Source organism: Gopherus flavomarginatus, chromosome 1 (genome assembly GCF_025201925.1).
Source record: "Gopherus flavomarginatus isolate rGopFla2 chromosome 1, rGopFla2.mat.asm, whole genome shotgun sequence".
Classification (NCBI taxonomy): domain Eukaryota; kingdom Metazoa; phylum Chordata; order Testudines; family Testudinidae; genus Gopherus; species Gopherus flavomarginatus.
Window position 1 is genome coordinate 254,263,361 of NC_066617.1, and position 23,632 is coordinate 254,286,992.

Genomic DNA, 23,632 nt, shown 5'->3' on the forward strand with positions numbered 1-23,632 from the left:
GGAATGAGTAAGTAACGTGCACGTTACAGTCTGCAACCCATCAGACCCTCCATGTGAAGATTGTTGAGGTAGGACATCAAGCACCAGCTATAGGGCTGGAGATAAAATAAGGGACAAGCAACAATGCACCAGGTGGTCCCCCTCTCACACTGCAGCACCCAGTTACTTCAAGGAGAGCACAGTGAACTCCGCTGCATAAGCTTTGCAATGTGTATTAACCTTGACCACGCCCTTTTAAAGCCAAGCCCACTCCGCATGCGCGCGCACATTCCATTCGGACGAACACCGCAGCTTGAGAGCGACAGCGTCCGAAAAAGGGAAACTTCGCGCACAGGCGCGTGCCAGCCCGCTAGCGCCACCGCCAGGATCACGCGAGACTAACAAATCCCGCCTTTCCCCGACAGCCAATCCTCAGCGCGAGGGCGGCCGTTCCTTGGCCAAGCTCCTCCCCCTACAAGTGTCAAGTGTTCCAGTGCGCCTGCCCCAATTCCGGCTGTTTTCACTCCTCTCAATGCGGCCCCTCCCCCCCCGATCAGCGCGGCTTAGCGACGCTGACAGGGCTCGGGCCGCAAACATGGCGGCCGCCGTTAGGCGCGTGCTGCGAGCGAGCCGCGCCTGGAGCGCGGCGCTGAGAGCCCGGGCGGCGCCGGGAGCACAGGTGAGAGCGCGGGAGGGAGGAACCGAGCGGCCCCGCCCCCCGAGCTAAGGGGTCCGTGTTTGGCTTATGTTCGCGAGACCCCGCCGGCCCGCTCTGCGCGGGGGCGGGTGCAGGAGCTGCCCCCGTGAGGCATCGCTGCTCCTGGGTGCAGGAAGACGCTGGGATCTGGCGGGGGGTAGCTGGCCTGGCCGCTGTTTTGGGTCCTTGGGCGGTGATCGCAGCGTGCCCGGCGGGCGGTCCCAGCATTGGGCTAGCTGGGGCGGGGGCTTTCTGGCTTCAGGCCGGCCCCGCCCCGGGCTACACGGAACAGTTAGATCCAGCCAGCTCGGGGTGAGTGGATGGATGAGTGTGTGTGTGTAAGAGAGAGAGAGCAGGTCACATCCTTGAGCGCCGTGGGTAGGTCACCGTAACCCCGGGTGTAGACACCGGCGATTCCTCTGTCGACCTAGCAACTGCCGTGTGAACGGGTGGATTGAGTAGAGCGACGGTGCTTTTGTCGCTGTAGGCGGTATCCGTCCTAGGGAGCCCCACAGTGCAGTAGCCATGCTGCTGTAGGGCCCTTGGCTTGGGTCTGGCAATTTACCCATGCAGGTTAAACCACTGTCAGCTTGCTTTAAACTAACAGTTGTGCTGGTTTGAGTAATTCAGTATAAATCAGTCTGTCGCTGTCTATATACCAGGCTTTGCACATCATCTTCAGTCCCTTTATGATGTGCAACTATGGCTATGTCTACACTGCTCTCTTGTCATTAAAACTTTTGTTGCTCAGCAGTGTGAAAAAAAGAAAACCCACACCCCTGAATGACAAAACTTTTAATGATGAAAAGCATGGTGTTGGCAGTGCTTTGTGGGAGACGCTCTTCTGGCAACAAAGTTGTCACCTCTTGGTGGGGGTGTTTTTATTTTGTTGTCAGAAGAGCTCTTTCGCAGCAAAGAGCTGCTACACTGCTTAATTTACAACAGCATGGCTGTAACAGCAGAGCCATGCTGTTGTAAGGTGCACAGTGTAGACATAGCCTAAGGCTTTGTCTACACTACCACTTTTGTCAGTAAAACACACACACACCCCAACTGTGCTGGTGAGGACGGTGCTATGTCGGCAGGAGAGTCTCCTGCCGACATGGCTAATGCCTCTTTGTGGGGGATGGTTTAATTATGTTGGCAGGAGAGCTCTTTTCTGCTGGCAAAGAGCGGCTACATGGAAAACCTTACAGCGGTACAGCTGTGCTGCTGTAAGGTCCATAGTGTAAGCATCCTGGTGGGACAGGCCAGTTTGTTTACCTGCTGCGTTAGCAGGTTCGGCTGATTGCAGCTCCCACTGGCTGCGGTTCACCGTCCTGAGCCAATGGGGGCAGTGGGAAGCCATGGCCAGTACATCTCTCGGCCCGCTGCACTTCCCGCAGCCCCCATTGGCCTGGGATGGCGAACTGCAATCGGCGGAACCTGCTGATGCGGCTGATAAACAAAGTGGCCCGTCCCACCAGGGTGCTTACCCTGGTGAATTGCGTGCCAGAGGTTGCCAACCCCTCATGTAGGCATAGCCTAAGACTGTTGATTTTAAGTCTGAGAGGACTAGTATGGTGGTCTGGTTTGATCTCCTGCTAAGTGTGGGCCAAAGAGCTTCACCCAGGGTTTTATGCAGTAGAGAAGGAGTTATTCTCTATTATGTAAGCAACTGCTGACCAGCCCAAGAAGTTGGGGCAAACTAGAGCATCTCTTTAAAAATGCCCAAATCTTTGATTGAAAGACTTCAGCGATGATGAGTTGATAATCTTTTCATTGTTAAAAAGTTGACTTACTTCTTATTTGCATTTCCAGTTTGAAAAGCAAGTATAAATCAACCTTGAGATGTTTTAGGAGTGATGTTGAATACTGTATTATAGATATATTGAAACATACAGTCTGCTCACTAATGATCTAGAAAGAGAGTGGAAATGGCAACATTTTCAAATGACAAAATAATTTAGGATGGTGAAAACTGAGAAACTCCTGAGTGACCTAACAAAGCCAAGCAATTAGGCAACAGATGGCAGATAATTCAGAATAGGCAAATGCAAGGTAATGTATATTGGAAAGAGCAATTGGATCTATTTACATACATTGCTTTTTTCTAAATTAACCATATCCATTCAGGAAAAAGACTTGGTGTCCTTGTGGACACTTCAGTGTGCAGCAGTGGTTAGAAACACAAACAAAATATTAAGGTGTACAGTACAGAGAATGGAATAAAAATAATACTCAGAATATTGTAACACTATTATAATGATGGTACACTCTTCGTTTGAAAATAGTGTCTGGTGCTGGTCAGCCCATCTCAAAAATGTAGAAGGGCCGAGTGACAGGTACTGAGAATAATTATAGGTCTGGATAGATTTATGTATGAATAGGATTTTCAACCACTGGTTCCAAAACCAAGGTGTCATTTGTTTTCTAGGTAGCCCTGTAATTGGAACTTAGTTAACAGTTCTGTTTGGAGAAAAAAACCAATTCACTTCAGTGGTGTGTTGTTTCCAGAGAGCTGATAGTAATGAAAAATAATATAATTTTTTTTCTCTTCTCACTGACTTAAGGAGATGTGACAAAATACAAGGAGCAGATAGACTGGGTGAGCAGGTACCATTTTTAGTCACCTTTCAGAGAAGCAATACTGCTTCTTGTGAAGTGGCTTGGAACAGCCAATGTGAAAATTAATATAAAAGTATTTATTTGTTGTTGACTCGTGAAGGATCCTAAAGTGCCTTACGAAATACATGACAGAAACAAAGACTTGCTATTGATACCCCCATAGACACCCTGGTAAAATGGACAGTATTGACTTTTGGAGTCTGGTGTGGTAAGTCAACTTGGACCATGTTCCAGGGAGCTCAGGGGGACTGATTCTCTACTCAGTATTAATCAGTAGTTTTATGCCCATTTATCCCCACTGACTTGAGTGGAGTTCGATAGGTGAAAATTGATTTAACAGTAAATAAACAGGCCATAGGTATTTCAAACTTGATACTTAGACCTCTGTGCTATTACTTTCTAAATGAAAATAATCTAAAAGCAATTAGTTTTTGAGTGCTAAAGGATTGTGGTAGGCTGGAGGAAAGGCTGTTTCTTTTCTGGTGGAATATTCTATTGTTTCAGGAGTTTCTTAACAACAGTTGTTTTTAAAAATGGTAAGAATACTATCTGCAAGAACGCTTTATGAAGTATATAATGAATACAAGCCTCTGATTTCCTTTATATTGTAAAGGAGTATTTTCTAGTTTGGCTTAAATACGAGAAGCATTCAACTTCACTTTGTAGTTCTTACCCAGATGATCCATGAAATTGTACTCTTATCTCAGAAAAAGTACCTTATACAATAGGTATTAATTTCCATAAGAGGCTGTTTTCTAATTCTGAACAGTTTGTGTCAGGGACTTTTGATTAGCGATAAACTTAAACAAGAAGAATATGAATAGCTTGAAGGGAAAAGAAAAAATAGGAAAATTACAATAAAAAATGACAGGCATAATACAAAAGTATCCTGTTTAAAGTATGGCAGAGAGAAAGCAATCTTGGGCCTAGTAATGAGGATTCTTATGTTCTTTAAAAAGATTTATAAATAACGAATATACATGGAAAATAAGGCTGAGTGAATAGCATTTTCTCCTGAAGTAAGTGTCTAGCAGATAATGTGTAGAGATACTTCAGTGTTTCTCTCTCCCAGACGTTCACTAGAGCTTGAAACATAGAGCAGAAACTGGGAATAAGCAGGATTTCTAGTACTAAAATTCAGTGCTTGTCTCTAACTCCTGTTTTATCGTCTTACTGTTGGCAGAGATTTTATAAGAAACCATGTTCATATACCTCAGTTTAAAAAGCAACCAAATACTTACATTCATATCATCCTTTTCATCTGATGCAGTTTATACAAAGGTTAATTCGCCTACTTTAGGGGTTCTCAACTTCATTGCACCACGACCCCCTTCTGACAACAAAAATTACTACACGTTCCCAGGAGGCAGAAACAAAGCCTGAGCCTGCCTGATCCCTGCCACCCTGGGTGGGGAGGCCAAAACCAAAGGGCTTCAGCCCCAGGCAGGGGGCCTGTAGTCTCAGCCCCACTGCCCAAGGCTGAAGCCCTCAGGCTTCGGCCCCAGACAGTGGGGCTCGGGCTTTGGCTTTGACCCCTGGCCCCAGCAAGTCTAAGCCAGCCCTGGCGACCCTATTAAAACAGGGTCACAACTCACAGTTTGAGAGCCACTGACCTATTTTATGGAACCTGGGCTGAATTTCAGTAGCTATTTTGAATCACACAGCAACGCTACAAAGAGGTTTAGCACGGGAAATAAAGAATACTATATCCAGTTGAAATTGCAGGTAGATTTTGGGTAGGCAAACTGTAATTACCCTAGTTAGAATTTGGCTTGGGTTAGCAGTGCTGCAAGGAATGTAACAGGAGAACAGATTCTTCCATCTGGTGAAAGCAACAAGGAGTCCTTGTGGCACCTTAGAGACTAACAAATGTATTTGGGCATAAGCTTTCGTGGGCCAAATAAATTTGTTAGTCTCTAAGGTGCCACAAGGACTCCTCGTTGCTTTTGCTGATGCAGACGAACACAGCTACCTCTCTGAAACCTTCCATCTGGTGCAGCATTTTGTACCACAATGCTAGCACCATATGATCCTGTGAGCATTACTCCAATGCAAAGTGGTATTGAGCTGGTATATATGCTCCTATTCCAATCCCACTTCCTGTTGTTAGCATTGCAAGGAAAAGTGGTATAGCCAGCGGAAAAAGAACATGACTAGTAGATCCCTACTCTATGCCAATAGCCATTTGTAGTTTCAGCCTGTTGCTGCCATTAGCAGCCAGTGAAAGCTAGAATAGCCTTTAGGTTCCAATTTTGCAAATAAATGTATGTATGTAGACTCATTATTTCAGTGGGACTACGCACATGTTTGTGTTGGGTGTATAGTTTGTAGTTGCCAGTTATATCTGAACTGTTTAAACTATACCTAGTCATATATTTTCTAGTTCATATATGTTTTTAACTCAACATGCTGAATTTAAATGTAGACTTTTAAACCCTGACCTGGAGAGAAGACTCTTAGAAGCGAAGGGACAAGTCCATTCATTCTTTGGTTTCTCTTCTACAGCTGGCAATAAGGCTGCTAACTAGCTACCTTTAAGTTTTTGTTAGTTTTATTACTTTTTTAATGTGGTCACATATACACGAGAAGATACAGTGAGACCAAAAGTTCACACAGTAGGCCATTGACCAGCCATCAGATGATAACTGCTTCAGGTCACTGTTGAACGTGGCCTTTTGAATAGAACTCTGATATTTACCCTATTCCAAAATGTTCCCCCTCTGCTCTTTTATTCTTGTGACTTCTTTCTTCCCACAGAGACAACTCCAGTCATCAATTTTCAGTTCGATTTATGGAATAATTTGACTGCAGCAAGGCTTTGTTAATACTGACATAGGACACATAAAGTAGTGCATAAAAATTGGCCTTAAGCCAAAAATGGGACGTTCCTGCTCTGTCAATGATGCTTCTGTTTCTCTGGCAGAGTGCTTGATTGAAATTACAGTTGTCTTACTCACTGATTATCTTGGTGAAAGAAAAACAAATCAGTCTAGCCATATCTTATAGTCTTCCACAAAAGCCAAAGACAAGTGTTCCTTGGATTATGAGCTGGAACCATGTTTGCTACTATTTGTTGATAGGAATTCCCCTAGAGACAAGAGGTGAGAGGCAAAGGGATTAATTGTTCAGTCAAAATATGGTCAGTGTTCAAACCTAAATATCCAAAAAGTCCTTAAGATTTTTTAGGAAGTGCAGATAATATCTAACAATGGGACGCAATGGCCTCTACAGACTTTAAATATTCATTTTTATTTTATTTTCATCAAAACAGCAACCTTTGTAAATTAATGAATTTAGTAGCTTTTTGCCTTTAGAATGATGGCTGACTATACCTAAAAATTCATTTTAGTGTTCTTAGCATAATTCTTGTCCTGCATGGTGCATTAGGACATACAGTGTGTGTCTGGGTACTGATTCAGCTCCATGGATGTACTCCTTTGTGATAGCATTCTGTACATGGTGAACTGTTAAACTTATCTACTGTAAAACTCCATCTAGGTCTATGGACACTGGCTTAAGGATAAGGATTGCAGTAGCAGTCACCTCATGCCATGATTTTGTGTGTTTAGGGGGGAGATGTGAGATGGGTATAATAACAAAGAGACTGAATGGTTCCAAAGTAACTGGTTTATATGGAGTGATACTATGCCAATTGCAGTAGCTATTTCGCATCACACAGCAAAGGTTTAGCATAGAAAATAACATGATATCCAGTTGAAACTGCAGCAAGATTTTGGTAGGCAGACTGTAATTATCCATTAGGCTAGTGTCAAGATTTTCTCTTCTATAAGTTCTAAAGATTTTTGCCTAGAAGTGAGGGGAGAAACTGAAGACTTTACTAACTTTCTAGTCTCCAGTATAAAGCCTGTTGCCTCAAACAGTTTTAATATCTGCTTGAAAAGTTGCTTCATCTGCCTTCATATCTGCATATCTCTGTTATAGGGAAGGGACAGGACCAAGTACGTTTGACATTTGTAATATTAATGTTAACATTTAACCTTTGTATTACAGTAGCGCACAGAAGCTCCAGTTTGGGTTGGGACCCAGTTGTGCTGGGTGTTGTAGAGAAACCCAATAAAGATGTGGTCCTGAAGAGTTTATAGTGTGTACAATTCTGTTATCAACACTAGGACAAGAAAGAGTTCTGTAGGACACAGACTTTAACCTCAGTCCTACATTGAAAAACACGTGAGTGCACCCCTGAGCTTGTGTCTGTAAAATTAAAGTAACTGGTGGCCTCTGGGGGTGCCCCTGTATGGTTCTCAGTGCAAGAATGGGTCCTAGGCTATTTCACTGTCCTAAAAATGCATTGTGCCTAATTTCCCTTTATTTGTTTCTTTGACAGGGCAACATGGAAACTTCATACCTTAGTAGTTTTTACACTGTTGTATAGCACTTGGAATAGCAGAATTAAGTTTGTAGTTCTTTTCATGCTTCATATTGAAGTTCTCTCTTTGTGAACATATATATAAATATATATAAACCCTTTGAGATTATTTGTGTGCAGAGAGATAAAAGAATACAGTCACTGTTTACTTACAATGTCTAAGCAGTTGATTTGCCTAAAGTTTGTTGTTTTGTTTACATCAGAGACTTCTTCACATGTAATATTACATTTCATTCTATTAATGAAATCTGAGTGTATGTTACAGAAAACAAACTGAAATTCATTTAACATTTTTAAACATAGGTGCATAAATTTGATAAAAAGACAATCCATTGTTCACAATTTATTTTCTCATATGAAAAGGTTAAACTGTTTGAACACGTCTGTAAAAGGGTCTTTGGCAGCTAGAAGAAATCAACTTTCTGAATAAGAGTGCCTTTTCTTAGTTTCTACACTACTGTGCACAAGTCACATTTCCCTTTTTATGCCAATAATTTTGCTTAGAGTTTGCTGTACCAATTTTTTTAATATTCTTTTTTTTTTTGTTAGACATTAAGACTAATCTATACTACTACAGCAGTGCAGAAGAGAAATGTTGCAGCCTCAGGACCTGAAAAGTATACAGAGGCTTTTATTAAAAACCAGATTGAAGAGTTCAACCTAGGAAAAAGACATTTAGCCAACATGATGGGGGAAGATCCAGAAACTTTTACCCAAGAGGATATTGATGTAAGTACAGTTGCTCTGTTGGAGAAGTAATTTAGCATAGAGTTTCAGATATTGAAAGCACTTTACTTCAGCATGAGCCCCTCAGCTCTCCGTGAATTTTAATCAGACTGTCAGAATAAGAAAGAATACTACTATACATTGCAAACATTGCAACTGTGGCTGTGAATAGAGATTCTACCCCTGCTATGTGTGCGAGGTCAGACATCGCAGTATAGAACTGTATACCCATATCCCACTAAAGCACAGTAGGTTCTTTTTAAAGCTACTAATGGATAATCCCCTTGATCTGAGGCCATAGGAACCACTATAAAGGTTTATATAGCACTTGAAAGCATTTACTCATCATTTGACCTGCTGTGTATATTTAGGTCAGGTTTTCCTGCATGATACCACAGCAGTTGATGATGCAAATTTAAATTTTACAGGATATTTCACAACAAGTACTTGGTTCAATTTTACTTAGTAATTTTAATATAACCTCCTCCCCCCTGCACAAACTCCATTCTCCCTTTATTTGTGGCTCCACTCTTGTTCCACCACTTCCTAGAAGGTTGATGGTGAGGAGAAATGTCCTTTTGGGTGGCCTTGTGTGATGAGGCTGCTTGAAGTCTCATGACTGAGCAGCATGTCATGGAACCAAAGAAGAGAAAATTGAGCTCACTGCATTATGGCCGCTGTGGGAAGGAGGGAAGTAAGATGGTTTTCGAGGAAATGCCCACTACTTTACCTGTAGCAGATTTACAGTTGGAAAGCAGGTAGATCTAAGGTTAGGCAGATTTTTCTGTCCTTCAGTTTGAGAAATACTGGTTAAAATATTTTGTTGGATATTTTCTTACCTCTTCTCTGCTAATATAAACTATTTAGGCTGCTATGGGTGCTAAGGGTATTATAAAAAATTGGAAACTGTTTTTGACAACTTAATCATAAAAGTTATTTCTGTGTAAACAAATGTCTAGATTTACAAGTAGTTGCAACCAACAAAGAATAGTCCAACCTTTTAATCTTCCAACAAGTTAAAATCAAATACTAGGCAAAATTTTATTTTCAAATAGATTAATTAGAACATCTTGCCAAATAAATTCTAATCCCATCTATTTTAAACTTGATTTTGCTCACTCATTGCATGCCTGGTAAAAGAAGCTACTGTTTATGTAATAGCTGATTTTCACACAAGACATACAATAGCTGTGTCTTATTTTAATTTATATTTATTAAAAAAATGCACCCAATGCTTGATTCTCTGTATGAATTTTCCTCAGTAAAAACAATTAATATAAAAATGAACAGCGTGCTGCCAACAGTTAGTTCTCTCAACAAATGACAATCCTTGGCTTTCCAGCTTCTATTATAAAGATCACAAACTCAAAAAGCAATGTTCCCAGCTAATCTCTTGGACAGCACACACTTCACATCCAGCTCACCTCAGGCAAAGGCCTGAGCAAACAAAGGGAACTTACTCCTTGTCAGTAAGGTTAAAAGTCTTGAGCTCTGAGCCGTCATATGCTTACAGCAGAGATGAGCCCTTTTTATTTTATTTTTTAAGGACAGTAGTACTCTGAATCCATATTGAGGCTTAGATTTGAGACAGTGAGAATTTAATATTTGTATTTATTTTCGTAGTTTATATTTTATTTGCATTTGAAGCAGTGGATACGCATGTTTTGATATTGATATCCTTATAGTACCCCTGGAGATAGAAATACCATTGCAGACCTTTACACCTGTATGTAGTCTTATTGATTTTGGTAGGACTCTGTCGAGGTAAAGATGTGCACTGGTGAATCCATTTGCAGGACTGAGGCCTTAACGATTAACAAATGACTTACTTTACTTTGCTTGTTCTGACTTTTATTAAATGATAAAATTTCCTTTCCCTAAATATTTTATCTCAATTTGGCAAACAGTTCTCTTTACTCGTAACAGAACTTGTCTTTGTTTATTTGCATGAGGTGCATGCGCAAACTAGTAAAAACCTGTTAGTACAGCTCACACAGTGTGGAGGTTATATTAACTTCTATATTGATTGCCTGCAAGGGTTGGTGGTAGGAGGCTGTGCGTTGACCCACAATTCAGCTCCCTCTCTGCAGTCCAGGTTTCCTTTCCACACATGGGCCTGTTTTTCGAGGACAGGCCTCTATAGGAGCTCAGGAAGTGGGCAGCAGGACCGTTTGATTGGGGCATGGGTTCTTTTCTCATGCATGCATATATGCCATGAATACACATGTAGAAGATGGAAGATCACTCTGCACCCAGATCCCCAAGGGATACTCTGGCCATTTGTACAAAATGACTGAGCTCCACCATAAAGAAAAGTAGGCTTACTTTGGAAATGAGCTTTTGTAACCCACGTACCTTCTGGGTGTGGTGTTCTCTCCCATCTGGTGGCACCGAGACCACTTAAAGAGGGAGATAAAATGGGTCTGCTTTACAGCCTTAGCTACGAGCGAGTTGGCTTTTAGCTCATGCGGTAAAGGCTCATGCACTAAGCTCCAGAGGTCCCCGGTTCAATCCTGCCCACTGACAACCAAGGAATGTCGGCATTACACTTTTCCTTACTAACGTTCAGGTGAAATGTATGGGACCAGTTCACAAATTTTATTTCTGAAAAGATGAAAAAATAAAAGCGCAGCATTTTATTTAGTATTACAGAGTATCTGCTGTGCATGTTTAAGTTGCTCATATACCATCAGGTGTTGAAAATACTTTGAGTGCATAATAATGTCTGCTATGCATAATTAAATTTCTGTTATAAAAATATAAAAGCTGCTTGCACTGGCAGCAGAATTATAAGGCTTTACACTTAGAATAGTAATAGTTCCTTCTGATGAGTGCTTATGTACCTCCATGTCTTCTACTATTAATCAGTCTATACAGTCCATTTCAAAAGTAGACTTGAGACTCTTTCATTGGCATTTTATATGTATTTTATTAAAAGTTAAACCTTGTGAATTTTAAAACAGGTGCTACAGGGAAATAAGTTTACTATGTTTTAATTCTCTTGCTGGATGTTTCGGATGCAGAATTGCCTCTTACTGATGCTTTTATTTAGGAATGAAAATTTAAGCTGTATATTACATCTAAATTACTGAGGGGAAAAAAGTCCAGCAAATTGATATATAACTGCAGAAGTCTACCAATTGCTTTTTAATTGGTATTATAGACCTTGCTCTGGAACCAGGATATTTTATTCTCCTATGTGTGAATATGTGGTATGAAGTTTCTCTAATTGATTTGCTTTGCCCATTCCATTTGATGTATCATTTTTCACAATATTTCATAATTTGTGCTCATTTCTAATGAACAGAGTCGTTAGGACAGGCATGTCTAAGTACAACTGACAGCTAACATTAGGTGCCAGATGCAGTTTATAAAGCTATGTAGAACTGCAGAGAACAGTTTAAATAAATTAGCACCTGTACATTAGTCTCACTTGCTGGTAATTTATAAGCGAATCAGTAGAGATGACATTTAGGTAAGTCATTGATCAAGTTAACAGCTGCATACCCACTGCCCAGCTGGGATACCTAATTAATAGAGATTGCAGTCCTGACCCAGTGCTTTTTCCCTGGTCAAGTCTGTAATCCTTTTATTTTGTGATTTACCTTTAACTTATAGACATAGTAAACAGTCTGCCTTCATTTCAAACTGTCAGATCACTGATATTCCAGTTTAAAGCCAAAAATCTAAGCAAGATTAATATAAAAGCACCTTAAACCTTGTGATCTATTTATATCCTAGTATTTTTATTTTTCCTTTTATAGACTTGCTAACTGCTGTTCCAGATATCTGAGCACAATATAAAGCTGCTGTCTTTCAGTAGAGTTAGTTTAAAAAAAAATGTAGAGCAGCTCTTGTATTTGATCTATAGATAAATGTTAAGCATCTTTTGGTGAGTAGGGCATAGGTCTTAAATGATAATTGACATACAGACTGACTTATGTTTAAATGTAAAACAAATGTTTTAAGGAAACTAGTTTCACTTGCAAACCTCTTTGTACATGGGTAGGAGAGTTGTTTCCCACAAAGAATTTTGTGGCCTAAAGCATATTGATTAAATGAGAAACCCCTGGCTGACAATAATATGCTATTTGTGTGCCACAGAAGTTCTCCTTTGGGTAAGGAGTAAGACATTTTTAGTCCTATAATAGTGAAAAATGTATGTTGGACTTGGATTGGTTTTTAAAAACAACCAAGCACATTTAACTTTTAGAGGATATTCATATTTTACCTAAAGAAACTCTAAAACTGTCAATGCTATTCTGTGTAAAATGCTAGTCCCAAGGGAGTCAAATCTTCCTTACATAAGCAAAATCCCCAGAGAAGTCCACTTGGACTGGGTGACTTCTGTTTGTTTGTTCTCCTCCTTTTCTAATATAAAAAATAAGCTGTTTAATATTTTGAGAAATTGTTACTATGTAAATAGAAATAGTTATTTTTTTCTCATAGGATACCATGTATACATTTTTTCATATGTGGTACCAGTTTTATAGACACAATGTTGATTTTAAATGTTGATAATTGCACCAATAGATTATTTTTCAGATATGTTAATGTTTTTATTAGTGTAGAATTACAGCAGTCCCATAGATGAGGTTTCATTGTTACTTGACTTTTTCTTCACATATCTCTTTAGCTTTGTATAAGAGTTTGTTGTCCTCAAATTATAGTAGGGTTTAGCAGAATTTTTTGAAGAAAGTTAAGTGATTTGATCAAACGTCTGCGATATTTTTGTTTTTTTGAAGGGGTTTGTAACTTTTTAAAGTGGCTTTTATTTAACACTTCAAACTTTCACTGCACATAAATCTTCACTAAAGAAACTTGTATGGAAGTTCTTTTTAAAAAGATACTGGAAACAACCACCATTATTAACATTCTTAGTCACTGCTGATTCAGTGAGAGCAACCGTTCCATTAAACATTTTAGCCCAAACGAATATAGTATTGAAAACGGTCTGATCTGGAGTTGGTATTGGAGTCTGGTTCAAGAACTGTAGATTTCCTAGCATAACAGAGTTGGAAAGGGAAGTGGGAATCAGGCTGAGGAGGCTGGAGAGCAGAGGGAGTTGATTCAGTAACATCATCTAGGGAGCATGGGGCCCTACTGAAATGTTTCAGATATTATGCCCTGAAGTATAGTCTCAGAACTGAACTGGTTTAGTACTCAGTGCTTAAAGCTTTATGTATGTAAAAGTAGAGTATAAACATCTTTGTGTTTGATTCTTTAATGTGCTTGGTACCTTTTGTGTCAACTGTGTTGTAGCAAAGGCACCATAGGGAAGATTTAAGACTCCCCTAGAAAATACTCCCATTGCTGGGGGCTTCTCCGCTAGCCCTGTGCCACCTCCATAAATGGTTTAAGCACAGGAAGCATTCCAGAGTAGGCCATGGGTGTAATGGAGGTGAGGTGTGGGTGAATTGAAGCAGGAGGAAGCGTGGCCAGAGTGGACTTGCACCGTAACAAAGCTCCATAGGACCATGGAGGCAGGAGGACAGCTTAAGGGCTCCCTGGCCTGTGCTGGGGAGATCCATTGGCTTTGTAGATCCTGAAGACAGCAGACACAAACTGCCTCCCCTCTCTCCCTTTGCTGACTTATGAGTCTAACCTAATATTTTTTTTTGCCAATCCAGTTTGAATTAAGGCATGGATTTCTAAATGCCTGAAGATACAATTAAATGTGCATCAGATGGCAATAAACTGGGCCATCTGAGGTAAAAATTGAGGCCAGATTTTCTCTGGCCTTTGAGAAAATGAAGGGACAAGAATCTTTGGGTTGCAAATGGAGGGAAAATGTGCTTTAAACCCAGACAACAGAAGAAGGATAATACTGTAAATGAGGGTGCAGCATAGCTGCTAAGTTTTTTGTGTAGCGCCATGTCTGAACTATTCTGCATTATTTGCAGGTAATTGGTTTGAGGGGCCACCAAACATCCACTGGATATGATGGAAACAAGTTTCGGTCCCTTTTGAGCTAGGGTGAATTCAAACTGGTAACCTACTGGTGAAAAGCCCACTAGCAATGTTTAAAGGTATCCAGTACCTCCCCAAGTGATAACTTTAAAAGTGGGTCCCATGTATAAGTATGCTGAAGGAACATTAGGGTTACCAACTCAAGCAATTTTTAAAGAAATGCTAGAATTAAAGGCAACTCTTGAGTATATGCATTATGATTTGTTCTTTAATTATGTGATCACGTTATATTTTTTCCCACATGGGCCATCAGCAGTTTGAACCCAGGACTCTCAAATCCATAAGAGAGAACCCTTTGCAACTTGAGCTAAAGGAGTAACTCATAGCAAAAGAAGGCTGTTATCCTAGATGGAGCTCTCTCTAGAGTCTCTTTGGCAGTGGGTTACAGAATTTTTCGTAAGACAGAAGTGGTATGTTGGATTTCAGGATTCTTGGGGTGCAGTTATTCTGAAAAGTAATGTGGTACAGGGGGATGAAACTTTGTCATACTAAAGAGCTGTATTCTATTCCCAGGGGCAATTATAAGGCCTGTTCCTAAGGAAAAGGTTGTGAAATATTTACCTGCTATCTATAGAAGTTTGGTTATAGCTATCAGATATCTTAGCATATTTGTCACTAGACTTTGACATTATCCTCAAGATGCTGTTCTCAGCCTTATTCATATTGGGCTCCACTTCCCACTGGATTTCCCTTCCCATCCAATCAGTCTCCCTCCCATTTAGCATTAGGGGAAGGATAGGGTGGTCATGACTCCCAAATACCTGTTCACAACCTTCAATTTGAGAATCCCAGTCCTAAAGAAAACTTTGCAATTTGGTCTGGAAAAGTCTATATGGAACCTTTTGTGTGTAGTGCTCTCTTTACCACAACTATTTTGGGCTTAGCAATGGAATATCTTAGAATTCATTGGTTTGCGTTTATATTTTCTGGGATATACAGAATATTATTGTCTTCTAGATCTTGGTCTAATTCCTGAAGAGATTCTTGCATTGAAACTCTGTTGCAAGTTTGAAGGAAATCCATATTAAGTTAATGACGCCTTCTCTTGAACTACACTAAAATGCTCTAGTTTAAGTTTTCAGAGAGATTTATTATCATGGCAGTCTAGAGGCTGGTCCACCTTCTGTTTCTGTTACTAATAAATATGAAACTTGAGCACAAGAGCTGGTCAGAACGTTTCTCCCAAAATATGCTGTTTCATCAAAGCTGAAACATTTTGTGACGGTGTTTTTGTTTCTTTGAAGCTTTCAGAGAGGGAGGGAGAGATTCTGTAGCTGGATGGTTAGGATGCAGGCATTGGATGTGGGAGACTCAGGTTTGTGTGTCTGTCTAATTTGGAGTGAACTGTGATGAAAAATTCTGCTCTGAATCAGGCACAGTAGGAGTTTGAACCAAGGATGTTCCATGTCCCAGGCCAGTACCCTAACTACTATTAGGGGATAGAGACAGAGACACATCTTCCCCTGACATAATTCCATTTTTCATGAAAATATGCAACATCGATTGGTTTTATTCACATTAGAAGGAAAACAAACTTCAAAACCTCTGAAGTTGCAGCAAAACAGAATGTCCCGTTTACATTGAGTTTTCAGTGTCATACTAATAGTTACTAGTTGAGTCAAATCCTTGAGAGCTAATATACAGGATACCTTTTAAGTACACACACTGTCAGTCTCAGTCACCCATAATATATTCCTCTAGTATGTTATTATATAAGGTGTTTGTTTAACATCAGTTGGCTCACAGCAGATTTCTCTATTGTCATCGTAATTAATCCCCATTTGTTCATAAATAGGTGTTCACCTACTCTCTGTGTGCACAAAATGCCCATCGACTAACAAATGGGAATTCAGCAGTCACTAAGAGAAACAAAATTACTGTTTCATAAAATCGAGTTAATCCTTTTGTTTGCTTCAGAATTCTCAAAATTTCTGTTTGGAATACCAGTAGGGGATTAATGAAAATAATAGGCTAGGTCTTTTTTCACTCCATGCATATTAAGTAGCTTGAAGCACTGACAAACCAATCCATGGACATGGATTCAATTATCAGCAAGTAATAGCCTTAAGGTAACCTAACCAAGAAAGAGGCATAATTCTTGAGAGAAGATTTTAACTAAAATTCTTATAATTTCATTTTTCTTCATTGTCCACTAAAAATGCAAGCAAGTCTACTGCAGTATTTTGTTGTTGTTAGTGCTATTGTACAAATATATTGTATCTCTTTCTAAAAGCACTAGGCTCATACTGTTAATTTTGTGTCATGACTGAAATTGGCCATATTTAGTCCCACATTTATCAAAACATGTGTATATATATTTTTTTAATTTGGAAAAATTGGGTTTCTGATCTAATACATTATTTTTGCTTCATTAATCAACATTTTTTCAACCATTTTGGAAAAAAAGTGCCGTAGTAATAAATTACTGAATAGGAATTGCATCCAATTGGATTTAATATTAGTGCAAGCTACTTTGTCTTCCAGTAGTGCCAGAAATAGTTTATAGTCTTTAATCTGCTTGCTAGAGTAAATGATGTTACTTATTAACAGGGAGCACACACCACATTAAAATATTCGTTGAGTGGATGAAGAATAAGTATCATGTACTTCATATAGCAATAATCTTAATGATAAACCATGGTTTGCAAAAATGCACATTCTAATGGTTTCCTGACTTGTAAGTGTCTCATTGATAGACCTTTAAATATCTTTAAAGGGAGACCTCATTGTTTAAGGTTTAGTAATTGGATTAGAGTTTTTCACCTACAGGTTGCTGGTTCAAATTGAGCTTAGATTATAGCAACCACCAGTTATTCCCATGTTATAGTTGTTCAGAAGCCTGTGTATATAAATTTCCATGACATCAGTCTTCACTCTTGACATTCCTGAAAAAGTGCTGGCTCTAGGTGGAATGGAGATTCTCAGTGGTCTGCAAACCCTTAGTTATCTCCTGTGCAGATTGGCATTCTGTGGCAAAACAGTGTAGGGAAGCTTGTGCTGCCTCTGTCCATTTTGTCTATATTCTGTTCCAGTGATTCTCAAACTGGGGTTCTTGAAATGTTACAGGGGAGCCCCGGGGGGGGGGGGGAGGGGAATCTCTAATGGCAGACAGAGCTGTCCCTAGGGATCCCAGGCAGCATGGGGCCAGCAGCCCAGAGCCCCTGGACTTCCAAGAGCTAAGCAGATCAAAGCAGACATATCTATCACACTGAGGAGATTCAAACTTCAGGACTTCTTATAAGAAATGGAAAGGGAATTGAATATTTTTTGCTGTTTTTAAAATTAAATAGGCAGCTAGTATCGTTTTTAAAATTATTATGAAGAACAAGTTTAAGCTTCTTTGTGACTTGTGCTGTTTGCCTGGACTGCTCAAGAGCTGAATGCTTGTGTAGGAGAAACTCTTTTGAGTGAGATCTTGGAAAAGTGAGATCTTGGAAGATTGTTGCTGTTTTCATGATGTAATAAAAATACTGTAATGATAAATAATAGTGTGTAATAAGCATGTCTTAAAAATAAATTTAAATTTCCAAGATCACTGCTTTTATAATTTATACTCCGGTACAGGAGAGAGTGCCTGGAAATACTAATTTTTAATGTAGAGGAGGTTTGTGAGACTTGACATGCTAGTGAAAGGGGTTCACAGGCTGTTAAAGTTTGGGAACCACTGTTCTGTTCCTAGGGGAGTTGTGCACCACCATGTGCACACACAATTAATGTGCCACGCATAATTTTTTTCCCACAGAAAATAACTTCTGCCAGAAAGTTCTGCCTTTTGCCCACCAGAGGCTGCTGTGGCACTAGAAGAGAGCAGCCACTCCCAGGCGGGAGCAGCCCCAACTATATCATAGAACTAGAAGGGACCTTGAAAGGTCATTGAGTCCAGTCCCCTGCCTTCAGTGGCAGGATCAAGTACCAATTTTGCCCCAGATCCCTAAATGGCCCCCTCAAGGATTGAATTCCCAATCCTGGGTTCAGCAGGCCAATGCTCAAACCACTGAGCTATGCCTCCACCACCAATAGAGAGGGGAAGAGGTTGCCTGCCTGGCAGTGCCGTGCCTGTGGCACCCAGTCAGGAGACAGGGGATATGGGGGGACAGACAGTGTGGGGTTAGGGGTGGTCACAAACTGGGGTTCCTAATGGCCATTGGGGAAGGACAGATTGGGGCAGGGGCTGTATGGAAGTGGAGGCACTGGGTCATATGGCAGTGGGAGGAAGGGGTGCAGGGCCACATGTGGGGATGGCTGGGGGAAACAGACACATGGGGACGGGGAAGGGGTGCAGAGCCACATGGGGAAAGGGCAGTGGCTGAGGGGGCTCAGAGACACATGGGGATGGGGAGGGAGGTGCAGGGACACATGGGGATGGGGAGATGGGATGGCTGGGGGGTGCAGGGACACATGGTGATGGGGGGAGTGGGTGTCTGAGGGTGCAGGAATACATGAGGACAGGGACAGGGGTGCCTGACTGAATGGGAAGGCTAGGGGTCAGCCAGGGTCTGCATGGCGGATGCTCCCAAATAATCCCTCCCTGGCCCCCCCAAAAACCTATTCCATATTTTTCCCATCTACATCCAGCAACCCTCCAGGTTCACTTCCAGGCTCCTCCCCTTCCCTCAGCTCCTCCTTTACCCCTGACTCCCCCAAGCCTTTGCCCTGCACTGAGGGGTGCAGGAAATACGTTTCTGTATAGTAGTTTAAATGAATTACTCAACATTCTTGTCATAAACAGATAAGTAAGAGTTAATAGAACAGAAGTACTTCATGTCTCTCTTGCCTGTAAAGGGTTAAGTTCAGTGAGCCTGGCTGTCACCTGACCAGAGGACCAATTAGGGGACAGGATACTTTCAAATCTTGAGGGAGGGAAGTTTTTGTGTGTGCTGTTAGATTTTGGTTGTTGCTCACTCCGGGGGCTCAGAGGGACCAGATATGCAACCAGGTTTCTCTCCAATCTCTCTGATACAGGCTCTTATAAGTTCAGAATAGTGAGTACTAGGTAGATAAGGCAAGTTAGGTTATGGTTGTTTTCTTTATTTGCAAATGTGTATTTGGCTGGAAGGAGTTCAAATGTGTATTTTGCTGAAAGGATTTTAATTTGTGCTTGTATACTTAGGCTGGGAGGGTATTCCCAGTGTCTATAGCTGAAAGACCCTGTACCTATTCCATTTTAAATTTACAAAGATAACTTTTACTGTTTTTTCTCTCTCTAATTAAAAGTTTCTTGTTTAAGAACCTGATTGTTTTTTTTATTCTAGTGTGAGGCCCCAGGGGACAGGGTCTGGATTCACCAGGGAATTGGTGGGGAGAAAGGAGGGAAGTGGGAGAGAGAGGCTAGTTCTCTCTGTGTTAGGATTACTGTCTCTCTCAGGGAGAGTCTGGGAGAGGGGAGGTGGGGGATGGTGCATTTTCCTCTCTGTTTAAGATTCAAAGAGTTTGAATCACAGTGATCTTCCAGGGTAACCCAGGGAGGGGAAGCCTGGGAGAGGCAACGGTGAGGGAAAGGGTTTACTTTCCTTGTGGTAAGATCCAGAGGATCCGGGTCTTGGGGTTCCCCGGGCAAGGTCTTGGGGGGGACCAGAATGTACCAGGCACTGGAATTCCTGGTTGGTGGCAGCGCTACAAGTACTAAGCTGGTAATTGAGCTTAGAGGAATTTATGCTGGTACCCCATCTTTTGGACACTAAGGTTCAGAGTGGGGAATTATACCATGACAGTTCTGTATTTACATGCCTAGTAAGGAATCTATGTGATCGAAACATTTCCTGAATTTTTTTCATTATCTGTTTTGTAACAGACATACTTGTTGACAGGTATTTTGAAATACATTACTAAAATAATTGAAACTGGTGTGATAGTACTGTATTATTTTGACAAAATATGCAGAATTTTTAAATTTTCTGGTGCAGAATTCCCCCAGGAGTAATATTCTTTGAAAAAATAGAGAACTTATTCTCAAGAGCTGTCAAACTTGCATTTTCACAAACACTGATATTTGCAGGAAGAAAATTAAGAAAGTGATAAATGAAATGTGAAATCCATTCTAAGTTACAGCATTAGGTGTTTTTGAGATGGGTGAGAATTACTCTTTAAAAATCGCTGTTTAGATTAAATAAAATGGAGGTTGTACATTACTTGAACCTTGCAACTGAGTATTTCTTGTAATAAATTGTCTGAATTTAAAGTTAATCTTTAAAGTAAAGAACAGTTCACTTATTGTAAACGCACTAGATTACAAACTACAGAATTAAATTTTTCTTGTTTTTTCATTCTCTCTAAAGAATCCTGAGAAATTTACAGTTGCTTTTATTCTCAGAACAGCATATAGGCACATGCCATTTTTTTGTTGTTGTTTTGTCTGTCTCTCTGTGCTGTCTAGGTTTTTATAGCATGCTCATAGTAAAAATATCTGTAAGGAATTTGATTATTTTGTTGTTGTTACAGAACAAATATGTATCTGATCTTTGTGTGTTTGTTTGCAGAAAGCTATTGCCTACCTCTTCCCCTCTGGCTTATTTGAGAAAAGGGCCAGGCCTATAATGAAGGTAAGAACAACTTTCAGTGAATTCGCTGAGTACTTTTAGCATGGCATACTAACTTTTTTTTCTTGGTTTTCTACAGCATCCCACTGAAATTTTTCCGAAACAAAGAGGTAAGTGTACATAGCTATTCTTTCCAGGCTATAACAAAGTTTTTATTATCAGCCTCTGTTGTTTTCTTTCCTGCAACCCATTTACATTTCCTTTATTAATGTTTTTCATAGCTGCTAATGAGGCACCTGAGTAATAAAAACACAAACCTTTCAAATGTAATATGAAATTTTACTGATCTGAGGTCCTGCACAAGTGAAAAAAGTACTGCTAGAGTGAGGGTATGTCTACATTGCAATTGGAAACCAATGGCTGCCCTGTGCCAGCTGATTTGGGCATGGGCTGCAACACTGTTTAATTGCAATGTAGACATTCCAACTTGGACTACAGCCTGAGCTCTGGTACCCTCTAGAGCTAGGGCTCCAGCTCAGGCCTGGATGTTTACGCTACAATTAGCCCCATAGCACAAGTCTGTGGCCAAGGATTTTTAATTGCTCTGTAGACATACCCCAAGGGACCAGTGACCTTCTTTAAGAAAAGATGTCTTATGAACCACCATGGCTAGAAATGTTTTCTGCTATTGGGAAACATTTCTGATAACATAGAATCTGATTGAGAGCCACTGAAGTCCAGGGGAGTCCTTCAGTGGCTTTGGATTGGCCCATAAAGCATTGCTTTTTTAGTATTTGGTATAAAATATATAATTAAAACAACCCCCCAAAAAACCCAGGTAAACTCAGTGCTTGCGAAGAATAGCACATTGACAGCCTTGGAAGCTGAAGTGATCTCTTTATCCAAAGAATGGGCACATAACGTGCAGAGTATTACCTGCCCTTAGCCTTGATCTGGCAGGATCAACTCTGCAGTTTCCATGCCTGTGCAATCTTTGGTCTCGTTCCTAGTAGTGTTTTTTGTTTGTTGGACATCTGTTCAGTGGAAACTATTTAGACTACCACAATCATTTTATATGGAACACTATACAAACATTGCAACAACTTTTGGTTGCTACTGTCCTGAGCTTGAATTGAACGAGTGAAAGTGGCTCTGGGGATGCAGAGCCTGAGTCCCCCCCGCAAAAACACAATTCTGATCCTCAGTAATATCTTATTTTCTCCCTCATATGAATGCTCATATATTAGCAGCTGCTATCCTGAAAACCTTAAAAGCTGAAAAACAACTTTTGATATCATCTGAAGTTTTGGAACATCAGCTTTCCAATGGTATAAAACATTAATTTCTAACTTCACTGCATTGTAAAATATAAGCTAAAATGTTGGAATTGAAGATGAAAGATGAAAATAATAAATATGTGGTTCAGAATTCTGATGGCCATTTCTTAACAGCAGCACTAGACTACTAGTACATATGCTTTCAGGACTTATGAACTCTTTCAGACCCTGGTCTTATCCTTGATTGTGGGGTGTCTTTGTATTTATATTCAAAAACAGCCTTGTCAGGAATGATCATCATTTTTCAAGGAAGTCATTCAACTCTCTAAAAGTTATGTCTTTAAGAACTCTGAAGTGCAGAAATTCGAATTTGTACTTCAAAATGGTCCTTAAGCCATAATCACTGAGCAGCTATACCATTGCCAGTCAATATAGTATCAGGTAGCAACATGAACATATACTTCTTACCCTATTTTTTTTTTCAGTTTCATAGTTTTGCAGACTGAAATACCCAAACACTATCATAAATTTGGTCAATAACTGCATCTTTTAATAAAAGTTGAGTCTAACTTTCTCATTGACTGTCTGTTGTAAAAAAAAAAAAAAAAAAAAAAAAAAAAAAAAAAAAAAAAAAAAACACATCGAGGAGTACTTGTGGCACCTTAGAGACTAACAAAATTATTTGGGTATAAGCTTTTGTGGGCTAAAACCCACTTCATCGGATGCACCAAGTGGAAAATACAGTAGGAAGCTTTATGTAACAGTACATGAAAAGATGGGGGTTTCCTTACCAAATGGAGGATCGAGACAATGTGATGAAGTGGGTTTTAGCCCATGAAAACTTATGCTCAAATAAATTTGTTAGTCTCTAAGGTGCTACAAGTACTTCTCATTGTTTTTGTTTTTGCTGATACAGACTAACACAGCTACCACTCTGAAACCCCTGTTTTAAAAGAAATTAACCATGATGAAAACAGAAGCCACTTGATTGATTTAGTTGCAGTTGCTTATGTGATGTCTGAATTTGGCACAGTTTTTACCAGTGTTCCTTCTGTCTTTGCCAGCTAAGTTCTTTTCCTACCTCTAGTGCCTCTGCCATTTCCCTCCCTTAACTTTTCTTTGTAATGCATATTATGCTTATCAGGTCTGTCAGAACTTGTTTTCATCTGCCTCTGATCTTTTACAGACTGTTTCTTCTTCATTTGTGATGAGATGGTTGGGATTTATTAACTTTTTCAGTTCATAAAAAAAGCAACGTTAGTTTCGTATTCCTGCTGCTTTTTCTATGTACATGGTGAGGGCAGAGGGGAAGCAAAAACGTTATTTCCGTTTATAAGATAGGATTTATTAGTGTAGACCAGCATTAAGTAAGCTTCTACTCACCTCAGTTTTATCTGCAGCATCCCATCTTAGCCTCATTTGAGTATAGACTGGGCATACCAAATTACTTGAAAGTTTTGTAATGTGTGCAAATGTCCACAAGAATCTGGCTTTGACTTTACTAAATTAATCT

General features: G+C 40.2%; 1 protein-coding gene across 1 annotated transcript in view; it reads left to right on the forward strand.

Moving 5' to 3' along the window:
• Positions 1-543: 543 nt before the first annotated feature.
• MRPS9 (mitochondrial ribosomal protein S9) overlaps positions 544-23,632 on the forward strand; it is a 49,831-nt gene continuing 26,742 nt past the window's right edge. Inside the window, exons 1-4 of the mRNA XM_050922532.1 lie at positions 544-658; positions 8,220-8,399; positions 20,843-20,905; positions 20,982-21,012. Coding sequence (XP_050778489.1) covers positions 575-658; positions 8,220-8,399; positions 20,843-20,905; positions 20,982-21,012 — 358 coding nt within the window. The 5' untranslated portion in view covers positions 544-574. The remainder of the gene's footprint in view (positions 659-8,219; positions 8,400-20,842; positions 20,906-20,981; positions 21,013-23,632) is intronic.